The sequence below is a fragment of the Chelonus insularis genome, unplaced genomic scaffold, assembly GCF_013357705.1.
Source record: "Chelonus insularis isolate UGA/USDA-ARS -01 unplaced genomic scaffold, ASM1335770v1 contig_370_pilon, whole genome shotgun sequence".
Taxonomy (NCBI): Eukaryota; Metazoa; Arthropoda; class Insecta; order Hymenoptera; family Braconidae; genus Chelonus; species Chelonus insularis.
The window spans coordinates 99,253-113,422 of NW_023276531.1; the positions used below are offsets into that span (position 1 = coordinate 99,253).

The window sequence follows — 14,170 nt, forward strand, 5'->3', positions numbered from 1 at the left end:
AGCTCCACTGTAAAAATTTCACCATTTTTCAATAAAACTGTAAAACTATTAAAGTTATTCAAGGTAATCTGTGGTTATTTTTATTTACCGTTAAATATTGAGGAACTTTGTTCATTTTGTTCATCAAGTAAAATTTACCTGCCAAAAAGAATGCATATTGCTGGTTCTTGACAAGTTAAAAGTTGTCCTTTCAAGCAATTTCGGGTAGGCAAAATGTTAAATAATAGAATATCCAGATAGAAAATGTCTGACAATTGACGCCAAGCTACCAGCATGTCGGGAAAATTTTCGTTATTGTTTCTACCTGAAGGGCCCTCAATATTGTTGAAAAGTGTTTGGAAGTATTAAAGTAATTAATTGTTGAACTTGTCAGTATAACGTCTATTTGTCATCTAGTATATTACGGTACTAGCAGGTCAGATCATCCCTAGCAGGAAAGGACAACGGGTCCCTCCCTGACCCAACTCTAAGTCAATCTAAGTCATAAAATATTCGAGAAAACTTTACTGACCCTGCTTTCATTTATAAAAATACTCGTAGGTTCAAGGAAATTTTACCGGAAATTTCGTAAAATATTGCAAACAAATAAATTTCTTCATTTTCAATACACTGCCATTTATGTGAATTAAAACAATTTGCATTGAATACGGGTAAAATAATGTATGATGTAATTACTTTTTACACACTTTGTAAATTTTTGATTTGAAGTGTAAACTTCTATCAGTATAATGTTCAATCGTGTATGATAATATTCTGGCAATGTTAATTTTAATGATTAACGCTCTCAATTTACTAGTAGAAATTATTATTTTATTGTTTCATTTTATGTGTGACATTTTAATCCTTATTGTTAAAATTATCATGTATTTATTAATTGATAATTAATTGATAAAGTTGTCATTTTTAATCGCAAATATCTCAATTTCCAGACGTCAAGTCTTTTTTGTTGAGAGGAAAAAAATATATTTTTCGTTGCTTTACGTCAGCAATGCGATTGCAGAAAAAATATTGTAGAAAAATTTTCTCATAAGCTACCTTATGAAGTATATTCCTAATTTTCATTAAAGCAAAAAACTATAGGACTAAGTTTGACCAAAATTAAATGATATTAAGCAGTAAAAGTGTATACAATAAATAACAGCCTTGAAGAAGTCAGTATCATTTTTTGTTCACGAACTATCTTTCCTGAATAATCTGTCTGCACAAGCTAATAGCCTTGAATGACTTTAATAGCCTTGAAATATACAATTACTGTATAATTTTTGATCTCCATTTTTGGACCTATGACAATAACTTTTCTATTCAGAAAGAAAATAACATAGTTTTATGAGAACTCGAATAAAGAGACAAAATTAATGGAAAAAAACTGCTGTATTAATTGTTTAAAATGTTACTTGTCATTTTTCACTTGTCTCTATTGTTTTTTTTCATGTCTAAATAGTCATAAATGATCAATTTGTACCATTTAATTAGGCTAAACAAAGCATTCAGCACGTGTATATCATGCACCTACTACGTCAAAGCAGCTATATAATTATCGTACTATCAACAAGAACACGTATACATTGAGAAAAAAAAAATTGAACTTATTTCTTCTAATGATAAGTAAAAATAATAGTCCTTGGAATGTCCATAGTATTATATAAACATTTTAAAATACTTCCGGTTTAATTATGCTTGAATCACATGAACATGTTTTAATGTGAATTATTAAAAAAATTATGTGAAGAGAATTCCCACTTTATTTTTATCATTGTAATTGATATGAAAATCATTATTGATAGAAATATTTATTTCGAATAAATATATATGTGCACAATACGTAATATTGTCATGGCATTATCGGTTTTAAGTCACGACTGGATAAATGTACATCACGTGAACAATAACGTAATTCCAAAAGCTTCCTACTGATATACCCATTTCAATAGATGGTGTTAAATAGAATAGTTATAGATATTTTAAAATATTATTTTTATTTATGTTAATAAATAATTTAAACATATTTTGCAGCTTTGTTTTTTGTTAATAATTAATTCACAGATCAAACACAACTTCGAAAGAACTGTGAATTCATAGGCAGAGACTTTTCTAGAAAATTATTTTTTCGTTTTTAAAGTCAATTCTTTTTATAAACATTCAAAAGAAGATCATATTAAATAGACATAAATTATGTTTGACATGAAACAATCACGTATAAGTAAACCATAAAATTTTGTCGGTTACAACAAAGATATAAAATTAAAAAAAAAAATGTTTATTTTTGCAGATAATTTGAAATAGACGATTAAAAATGACTTTTATGGCTAAAAATGATAGATCTGGTGTTTTTTTTGTTAATAAATAAATAATGATCAAAAATGGCAATGAATGTAAATTGTTGGGTTTTTTTATCATTAGATTTTATATCGATTAGAACATAACAATGTAAGTTGTTACATAATAAATGAAAAAGTTATAAACTTTACTGACAAACAATGTTTTTTTTGACATGTTTCTCCAACTTATTTATCAATAATTTGTGAAATAAATCAATACAGTTATTTTTTTACAATAAACTAAATTGCAAAACATTTACACTGATGAACTAAAAATAGAGTTCTGCCTCCATATTAATGCGACTAATATTTTAAATTTTCTATTAAATTTTATCATTTATAGATCGTTAATTAGAATTGTATGAAACCCTTGGAACAATTTATTTTATTAACAATAGCATTTTACGTAATCATTTTGCAGTAAAAACAAGATAGACGCTGAGGTCCAGTGTTGACCCTTTAGCGAAGTCTGTTCTAAAGCAGTATACACTCTGAACAATTTCTAGTTTCTTTGACATAATTTTTGAGATGATAATTTCCTGCAAATATATTTGTTCTTACGTTAGAACTTAATGTGCTAGGAAAGCTTCAGGCAGGTTAAATTAACCTAATATTTCTTCATCATTAAACAGGTAAAATTTACTTTCATTTACAATCTTTATTGTAAAATTAATCATAAATGTTCTTACTGCACCCAAACATGTTTCTAGTTATAGCAACTATAGAAAAAATTAGACATACTGGAGTAACTATCAGTTTCTATCAGTATATACACTAAGAAAAATATTATAGTACAGCACTGTGATTTTCGTCTTTTATGTCCATGTTAAAAAATCATTAAAATAATAATTTTGATATCGATTCCTGATGTGACATAAGGATTATTTTCAAAAAACTACCTATCTAGGCAAGAGAATTGACATCAGCATGTGATATTTGATTGAATATAAATTCCATAAATTACACTGATAAAATAAAATATTTTATTGTAACAGTTAAGTAAAGTGGCATCATTACTCAATTCAGCAGATCACTAGAGGCCAAGAGTTGAAAATATCCATTACTGGCATATTAAAATGATCTTGATTATGGAATTAATATAAGTATTCAAGGTAATATTTATCAATCCTCAACCTCTTGTAATTGATAGATGAACATCTCATTTAAGTTCATTTTCGTGTCATAGAATATTATTTAAATTCTATCAATAAATCAGTTTTTTTAAAATAATACTTTTAAATAAAACTGTTTTTAATAAAATCGATACTTAATTATTACATTTGATATTAATTTGATATCAATAATTTATCTAATAGAACACAAACATAGTTCTCAGCAATAAATTTCCGGAATAAATTAATGTTATTTTCCTTGTATGTAGCCTTTCAGAGTGATGGATGCGTTTGGAGTTGACTTACTTCCTACCCCTGAACTATATCACATTCACATACAGACACAGAAAAATTACAGAAAACTTGTGTTGATACAGTTGGCCTTCTAGATAAATCCTTTCACCTATCAATGATCTTTGAAAATATTTATCATTGATCATAAATTGAGTTTCCTTAGTCCAGGGTTAATCACTTTATCTAAAATTTTATTAATTAACTTTTTTAAAAATCAGAGTTGGATTTGATTAAATATTCAATATGAAGATTGGCCAATAACGTTGCTTTTATTTTTTATTCAAATTTTTTTCACCGTTGACTCTTTTGTTAACAATATCAATCATAGTTGAAAAAAATAATCCTAGTATATCTCCTAATATGTGGTTTTCTTTAATAAATTAAATACATTTTCTTCCTGTCATTCATTCTTTACTCCAATTTATTATATTTTATCATCAACTACCATTTGATGCATGTTAAGCAAAGTGATTGATTGTCAATAAAAAAAATTATACATTCTAGATGGTTCTGCAGATCACATATATGCTAGGTAAAGCCGATACTAAGTTATATACTATTCAAAGCATAGTAATCCTTTTTATTTACTATCTCAAGCCAAGTTCAGTGGCGGAAGACCTTCTACAACTTCCTCCATTGACTTGTCGAAACCTTGACCTTAGAAAAATCGAATAGTCGCTGAAAAATTTATTTCTCGCGTGTTTGACCAATATCATCAATTATATTACGCTCTCACATTTCTTAAGAGTGTAACTTGAATCTTTAATCAAGTTAATAAAAGTGAAAATTTTTTGAAATCTTATTTTAGCTAAAGGATCAATACATTAAATATATCTACAATATATTTATTGCTAACACACTAAAAAAACGTTAATATTTTTCTAATCTACTTGAATAATATTTGTTACAATTATATTTGATTGATTGTGATTAATCAAAAATGAAATGATAAAATGAATTAAAATAATAAAAACATGTAGAAATAAAATGCATGTGAAAGTCTCTTTGACCATAAAAGTTTCAATGCCATTCAATAAAATAATGTCTCATCGCTGCGTAAAACTATGCAGCTTCTGCGCTTGTATGGTATTAATATTATAAAATATATAACAATATAAACAACCGAGAAGTCGTTGATGTCAAAGAGCTTCACGTAATGATCACGCAAATTCAATTAGTCACAACTATTCGTACATTTACACAAAGAAAACTTGTTGATGTCATCAATGCAACACATGTTAGTACCAACGACGTCATTGCAGTTGGTATAAATATCAAAACATCTATTAATTGCTACGACATTATTAAAATGATAAAGACAAAGAATAATAATACTTTTAGAAACTACCATATTTTGATTATGAACAAAATAGCTGTTATGACATCGAATATTTTTTAATATGTTTGTAAATAACAAATAGACATCAATTCAAAAACAGCTTAAGAATGTTTGTTAATAACTTGATCACATGAAAAAGTGGAATCTTCTTCTATTGGTTTGAATAAAAGATCTAGAAGCTGGCATTTCGCCATAACAAAATATGTTGTCATCTTGGAATCGTTGGCATCAAAAATATTGCAATCTTGTGATACGAAAGTCTTGAGTTCAAGTTGTTCTCTAATTAGATAATAATAAATTATTGCAAATGAAAGAAAGAAGTATAAAAATACATTTATTAAATGTAATAAAATTTTCTTCGATGGTATTTTTTGAAAATCTTTTTGGAATATTCAATATATACTGTCATTCAACTGTAAAGTATGTTTTGCCACGTGAAAAGCATTAGTCGGAAGAAGAAAACGTGAAAGTTTAGAGTATAAGATTTATAGATAAGAGTTAGACATTCCCTCATAGACTACAAACGCTCTAGGGTTCCCAGATGTGTACATATAAAACGACTTAACTGTTATTGGATGTTCTTTTGAAAAAGAACGTTGCACAAGCTAGTTAACTTGTTGCTAGGCGGCCTGAAGACCAATCGTTATGGTTATTTGTGCTATATCACACAATTGAAGTGATAATTTATAGCTCAAAAATTTCACTATCCAATCTATGCTGTAGTTGGTAAATTAGATACATGTTTTGCTTTTAATATTTCTATGTTGATACTTTTAATCATCTTACTATTTTACACGGAAACTGGAACTTAAAGTTGTAGCTGAATTTGATCAGCATCATTCTAGAACGCGACTGTTGAAACTAAAGATTTTATTGTTTTTATCGGATTTTATTTTGGAAAGTTAACATGAAAAATAAATAGAAAAAAGTTAAAAAAGCAACATTCAATGTTGCAAAGATTTATAAATGTTGATAATAAAACTCATTTATGTTGATCAAACATTTCAGACATTAGCTTAGGGTTAATAAAAAAAAAGATTATTTTATAATAATTGTAAAGTTAATGATATAGATACAGAAGCTGGCCTTAAGAAGAAGCAGCTGGCACTACTTACTAAACTAATGTTAATTATTGAGTCTAGCAAAAGGGTCAAAGAACAATTGAACCTACGTCAGCTAAAATTGGTATTTTAAGACTCGTATCAATTACTTTATCCTTACACTCAGTTGCAAAATTTTGCACAATTCATTGTCACAGAAAATTTTTATTTGAATCAATTTTTCATGATGATTAATGCCCGATTACGTTTAGTACATATCATAAATAAAAATACTTTTTTAAGACTCAAATGATCAGTAAATTGAACGATAAATAAAAATTTACACTATTTTCAAAGATTTACGGATTATCTATATCGTTCTGTCATTATTATTGTAAATAAATATAGATATAATAATTGATAATAAAAATTTTCAATAGTATTAAAGCCAAATATGAGTGCCAGCTAGACTTAGTGACGGATAAAATGAGCATACCACTATCAAACAGATCAGCTAAATAGCTAAAATACCGGTAGTCGATAAAGTAGAAGCAGCGATCAGTGAAATGATAAATCATTATATCGGACAGTTGGTAACAAATCGGAAAGTGATAACAGAGAGAAGAGTCTTCTCTCCGGCTTGAAATTTTTTTTTACTTTCATACAATTATTTCTGTTTGATTTTAGTTATAGTCAATCAAGTAGTTATAATAATAAAAATTAATTATTATCAAATAAATATACAATCTTTCTTGGTATCAAATCTACATCGTCAGCCTGGATAGAAAGATCGATTGATCTGGCAATAAAAACCATCACAGTTAGTGGTGACGCCAAGCGACCTAATTAATAACTACGTAAAATTCAAATGATAAATGACAAGTGATTGTAGGTATACAAGAGGATGATGGATTACGATACTACTTTATTCTACTGTAGTTTGTAAAATGAAAGAAAATTATTTAAAAAATTATGTAACTTACCGGTTTTGTTATCTTGTGATTGAATTCCACTTTCCACATCTCCAGTAGCTGTGGAAAGCGCTGTAAAATAAAATAATATTGAGTTAAACGAATGGATTTTTATAAAATTTTTTTTTTGATTATTATAATGGAAATTACTTTAGTTTAAATGAAAAATTACTATTCAGATTAATGAAATGGAAAAATGTCTATCGTACATGATTTAAAAATATTTATCATGTGAAAAAAGTACACTTCAACAGTGCCATTTTTTCAGAGCAATTGAAAATAATGTTTTTCTTTATTTAAAATTGATTCATAATTCATTACTATCATTAAAAAGGAGATATTTAACAAATTTCGAAAAAATTCTTTCATTAATGATGAATTTTTTAATGGAAATATTTCAAAAAATGTAAATTATCGAAATTAAATATTGATAGTATAGTAATATTTTTTTTATTGAAACTAAAATGCTTATTTCTTGAACGCCTTTTACTTCTTGTAAGATGACTAGTAATTTATGATTTTGAAATATTTATGACTAATCAAATATAAATGATAAGAATGATCCTGTATAATGACTATCCGGTACAATCACAGGATTACTTTGTTTATATAATAATTCTAAGTAGAACTTTCATTCACATAATCTCTGAAACAGTGTTCAAAAGTCTCTTGTACATTTTTTTTTGCAATCAATAAAAAACTGCAATTTGGAAAAAAAGTTGATGAACAGAAATAGCAGAGAAACAATTAATTAAACTTTTTTTTTTGCCAATATGTATATATATTTTTATACATAGTAATAATTTTATTGTGCTGTTATTTTTCAAGGCAACATGTTCATTTCTTTTTTTTAATTTTAAAACAAATTTTATTATTATTTATAGAATAACAATTTATGAAGATATTAATTAATTGTGAGATTAATTACAATCTAATTCTTACACTTGTAGGTATGTTGGATTGGCTTCTTACGTATTTGTCTATAAGTTGATTTTATACACACTGAATAATTTTTCTGATTATAACTCACAATGTTTTTTCAATTAACGTATACTACTCTGCCATCAGATTGTCTGTAATGACGAAATGAGATAATTCACGCGGAGAATGGAAAAAAAGACAGAAAGATATGAGTAGACTGAGAGGTTCGAGGATGGTTTATTGATTAGAGATTTAAGAAGTTAAAAATATGTATAATATAATCCGAGTATTCATAATTCTCAAACATTATATCCGGTAAGTCAGATGAGTTAATAATGATTAAACAACTAAATAATATGTGTCTGTAAATAATATGTGATTTGCGATTAATTGTTTAAAAAAATCAGTTTATTTCAAATGCCTTTTTGAGGAATTCAGTCCAAGGACTTATACCATTCATATCAAAACGATCAGCTTCATGCTCGATCTTCATCAATGTATGTACATGAGAGTGGTGTAAAAAAATTTACAAAGTCACCTGTTAGATCAGCAGAATTGCAAGATTCTTCTCTTTGATTAAAAAAAATTATCATAATATCGCAGAAATAATTATTTTTACGTCATGATTGTTTGTATATTTTAAATTAAAAATAAACTTTAATGTTAATCTTTATTTTAAATAAACCATTCTTGTTTATGTAATTTTATTGTAATTTTAGAGTTTTAATGTCTATTAAACGAAGAAATCTTTTATTTCAAAGTTTTTGTTTGATATCGTTGTTGAAATTTTTTTATTTTTCAAGAAACATTTAATTAAGTTAGAAAAAAATTTGTTCTTTAAAATCCCAATACAATATAAATGACAAGTTGTATGTGTGTATGTGAGATTCCATAAAAGTAGAATGTATGGAAAGGTATGACTCTGAACACTCGCACTAAAAAATTAAATAAACATTAATTAAAAACGTATCTATCTTATTTTTATTTTATTACTGATATTTTTTTGATCCCTGATAATTAATTAAAAACAAAAGGCTAATCACATACATTCACTACAATTAAACGACTATATATAAAACTACATTACTAATGAGATGGATTATTTTTTCTTTCAGATATTTATTAAACGATAAGTTGTTTATAATACGAGTTATAGTAGAAAAATTTGTGAAATTCGTTTCATACTATGAAAAAAACATTTTTTCGCATAAGAATATTCTTTATAAGTATTTCGTTGAATAATTAATACAATTCATTATGTACATATATTAAAAAGCAACTTTTTATTACTCAATTACCACAATTGCTTTGTATAGGTCTTAATTTTATTTCCTATCATCAGTTTTTTAAATTTAAAGATAAAAAATGAAATATTCTGTCGTATGAGCAATATGATTTTTGAAGCAAAAATGACTAGATAATTAAAACTATATTTGATTAATTATAAGAAAATTATTTTCTAACGGATTAAATTCAATTTTTATTATTCATCCTCTTATGAAAGAATTATTTTTCAATTCCATTAACATGCATTAACTTTCTTATTTCAAAATACTTTGACATTAATCATTAAGTGAAGACTTGTATGAATGATTGAAAAGCTTATCTTTAGAGTATTGTGTTTATGTAGCCACACTCAAAACAAACATTCATGAAATTAATTCCATATGATAACATATTTTGATTTCAATCGATCTAATGATCAAATAAATTTCAGATACTTTCCATTTTACGATATGATCATTTTTGTTTTTATTATACTATTTACATCTTCAAATTGATATTGATTGAAATTTGTTGAAGATTGTTAACTAAATGTTTCGCTGTCGTACTACTTACTTTTCCTTGATTACATCTAAAATGTAGTTTTTTATATTCAATATATCTACAGTAATAATCTATCTTTTGAGGAAGAAATCAATCAAAGCATTTCATTAATTATTGTATAACCATAAAGACTTTTTAAAAAGGTCCTGATAATCTTATACGATGTATAATTATGTATAATTGTATAATTTATGTATAATTAAAAAATGGGCCTGAATGCAGTGTGCGCCCATAAGATGATCTTTCCATTAGAGAGTGCTTTTAATAATTTGGAAAAAATGTTTTTATTAGTCAATAATAAATTGAAATTCTCATAAACAATATATCATTATTAAAAGTCATGTCTAAATATTTAGAATAATATTTTGTTATTATTAACCTAATTAATAATTAACGAATTTGTTCAAACTTCTGTCGAATAATTTTTATTAAAAACACGAAAAAACTTTGATGCACGTACATACATACATTTTACTAAAAACTTGTCAATATGCTTTTACGTACTCCAAAACGTAGAAATATAACAAAATTTTTACTTTTAGAAATTGACTCCATTATAACAACGTCCTAATGGGGAATTGATAAAATACTTTTGTTAAAGGAATAGATTGTTATTGAATTAAACGGAAGTTTCAATTCGAATTCATACATCCCCCCTATAACAAAAATAATCAGGTTCAAAGTTCATTTTTCTAAATTTTCACTATCAACAACATTTTCTGACTAAGCCATTAGAAATAAATGTGACAATGTCATGACCTCTTTTATGGAAAATTATTATCGATTTAATAATAGACAACGGATTTATATTGTATTAAACTGTTAATTTTTTTATCATTTTTTTTACTTTATAAACTAAGACAAATAATTTAGACAAACATAGATTTGCCAATCATACTCAAATCATTTGATTCCTTGAATGAATAAAAACTCATATTCAATCCTGTATAGAAATAAAATATTTATATTTTAACAACTAACACAACAATGAATGTAATTGTATTCTTCGAATCCCAGCAATTAATTTTTTTAATCAAAATTTACTAATACGTTTATGTGACATATGAATATGGTTATATTTCTAATGAAAATTATTTTCTTAATAAGTCGATAACCGAGTGGGTTGAGGCACCGGATTTAGATCCACACGAGTTGGCAGTCGTATGGATTTTTCGCAGTATTTTTACAAGCTAATGTTATTCACTCTATAATATGTTAACAATGAACAAATCTTAAAACAATCGAAGTAATTTTTTATTTTATTCTTAATAAATAAATATCGGAGTTACTTTTAACCTAAAACTTTCATCTCTAATGCTGTGTATATGAAATTTACTTCACAAATGTTTGGTAAAATTACTATACAATTGTACACGTAAAAAACTTCCATTACTTGTACATAAAAATTACTAAAGCAATTTTTACAGTTAATCTACTGCATTCTACTTACATTTATAGCATGAAATGGAATTCTGAAAGTATTGTCAGACATAATTTTATATCTACAAAATCACGTCATGATATGACTAGATAGAAAGAATAATTAAATAGGCTTTACACAAAAGATTCTCAATAGATTACGTCAAAGCTGCATGATCGAATAAAAAAAATAGTTTTCACAGCAATATTCGTGTTATTTAAAGATAACAAATATGTTAAGTTACATACCAATCATTCTATCATTTTTTTATGTGGAAGAATAAATATGCCGATGATAAAAGTATAATATCAAGATTATTGATAATCGTCAGAAGAAACAATCAAATTCATCATCACTGCAGATTCATTTGTTCATTATTTCAATTTTTTGTATTATTTTTCATTGATTCGATTACGAAAAGATTAAATTTTTATTGATGATATCGTAATAAGTACTTTTTACAATAAATCATTAATTAATGACTAGTAAATTGTAGAAATTATAAGTATCTTTTAAAATAAAATAATGAAGTACTTGGTATTTAGAAATGGTTATTGTTCAGTATTTAATACCATACTAACATTGATAAATAATTTATAGCTCAAATAGTACTCTCAAAGGTGGCCCTGTCTTTTAAACTTTACAAAATTCTTTAGATAAAAGTCTCATTAATATAACGAAATATGAGGTTTCGAATTTTCTAGGAAAATGTGTCAATTTAGTACAATTGCACTATCCATTTGATTAGAAGAGAAATTTTGACTATCAAGTTGGAAATATTTTTAGAATCATTTTAACATTTTTCATGATACTTCCAATTGAAAATTCACTTAATGTGACGTATGACATAACACTGAAAGATATAATAATCATACAATAGGTTTCATAGGTATATGTAGATAGAACGAATACGCTTGGAACATTGAAGATTAGATAATTTAACCAAGGAAGCATATGACGTCAGTTTATCAACCATTAAGTACTTGGTATTGAAAGATATGTTTCTTCACTTTTTGACCTCCAATTCTGACAGAAATCATGACGAATAACATTGTCCAATTAATATAGTAATAAAAAAAAACAATTAAATGATTTCAGTCAGCTGCGATAAAATAAATAAGTATTTAAAGCTCGTTGAAATCATCGATTTCGAATATCAAAAGTATTCGTTTTTATGTCCGTTTAATGCTTCTTTTGATAAAAAGGAAATTCTTTTGTTTTTAATGAAAAAAAATATTTTAGTGAAATGAAATTCATAAAGTATGTTACATTAATTTGGGAAATGGATTGAAGTGTTTACTTGCAAATACTAGGCATCTGATGAGAAGAAGAAGGGATATTATTCTAAACGTGAGAAACTTTTGTTAATTTCAGGATCCGACAGGATCAAAAATTGGTGGATTATTAGCCGAGGGAGCAAAGTATGATATTCTGATCTGGGTTGCAAACACTTACTTTGGTAGTAAGAATATCTTACTTTGCTCTTTCAGTCAACATACTATTTTTATCATATCATTATCCAAAATTAAAGTTCGTTCTTAGTTTAGAAGTTAGAAAAGTGACATTCTGTCTTGCAGAGAAAAATATCATAGTACATTTCATACCTAGGGAGGGAAAGTAGTCTAGCCCAAACCACGTATGGTAAACATGTGTTTTACAATATTCTAATTGTTTTCCTGAGTGAGTATGTATGTTAGCTTCGCATATTTCATGAACAAATAATATTAATTCCAAACCAATTTCATTTAATGCATAATGATATAGTGAAAACATGATAAGGTTTAAAAAAAATTTCAAATGGTGTTTTTTTTTTTTTATAACAAAAACAAATTAAGTATATTATAGTCTTTAGTCTTCAAATAAATCGAATGAAGGGTTGGAATTTTAGATAAACCACTGACATCCAGTTTCTTCATTCTTCAACTTTTCGATTTTTATTTTACGTTTTCAATAATGAAAATCATACCTGATTATGATGATGTAATATTATTCGTTAGAAAACATAATTACAAAAGAAAATGACAATGTGTTATGTCTTATGCGCCGATATATATGATCATGCTAAACTCAATTGCACTTCAAGAGATTTAAATTCGAGTTTGAGTGAGAAGAAAGGAAATTATGAATGATAATGTGTGATCATTCATGAGTGTACGTTATCATTCATGATTTTGTTTGAAATACAGATGATCATAGGTGATTCTACTTGGTTATGCGTTGTTAGACGTAATTAAATTTTATATATGATTAAATATAAAATTGCTTTAAGGTATTCATTCATTCATCATCATCCAAGATCATGCATAGTCCTTCTCTTCCGGATACTCATACTTTCTTAAACGAGTCAGTGAATATTTATTGATTCGCAATAGGTTTCCCTGATTCAGTTGAGGAAAGTATCTTGTGTGAATAAATCTTTTTCTAATACATTATTAAATAATGTTTAAGCTGCATTTGTTTTCTCTGCAACTGAGGAATACATCATTTAATGAAACAAGTAAACATATTTTTCCATAAGATAAAATTTCTATCACGTAAAGATTCCATTGCAGCTGCATGTAAATCAGCTAAGTATTTGTAATATACTGATTATAAAAAAAGACGGAAAATCCGAGACGAGTATTATATCCGTTTGAGTGGTACGGGTACGAAGTGAAGTATTAGTTGAGTCATACATGAGCGCAATATCTATGCAGGGACAAAACAGGGCTAGTATGTAGAATTAAACATGTACAGTAGAATTTAAATGAAATTACAATTGGTAGAAAAATTAATTAAATTCAAGTTATCTTTGTTTGATACATATACAGAATATCATAGTAATTCATATTTATAATAATAATATCTTGTTTGAAAGCAATCATTATCTGCTTGTTGGTTAAAACAAATTTATTTGTTGTCTTCGCTATTTATCATATTGATTAGTTG

At 26.3% G+C, this 14,170-nt stretch overlaps 1 protein-coding gene across 1 annotated transcript in view; it reads right to left on the reverse strand.

Annotated features, from left to right (window-relative positions):
* The window catches only part of LOC118067233 (uncharacterized), a gene marked incomplete at its 5' end in the record, with an annotated part of 43,157 nt that extends 35,934 nt beyond the window's left edge, over positions 1–7,223 (reverse strand). Inside the window, one exon of the mRNA XM_035083875.1 lies at positions 7,087–7,223. Coding sequence (XP_034939766.1) covers positions 7,087–7,223 — 137 coding nt within the window. The remainder of the gene's footprint in view (positions 1–7,086) is intronic.
* Positions 7,224–14,170: the final 6,947 nt, after the last annotated feature.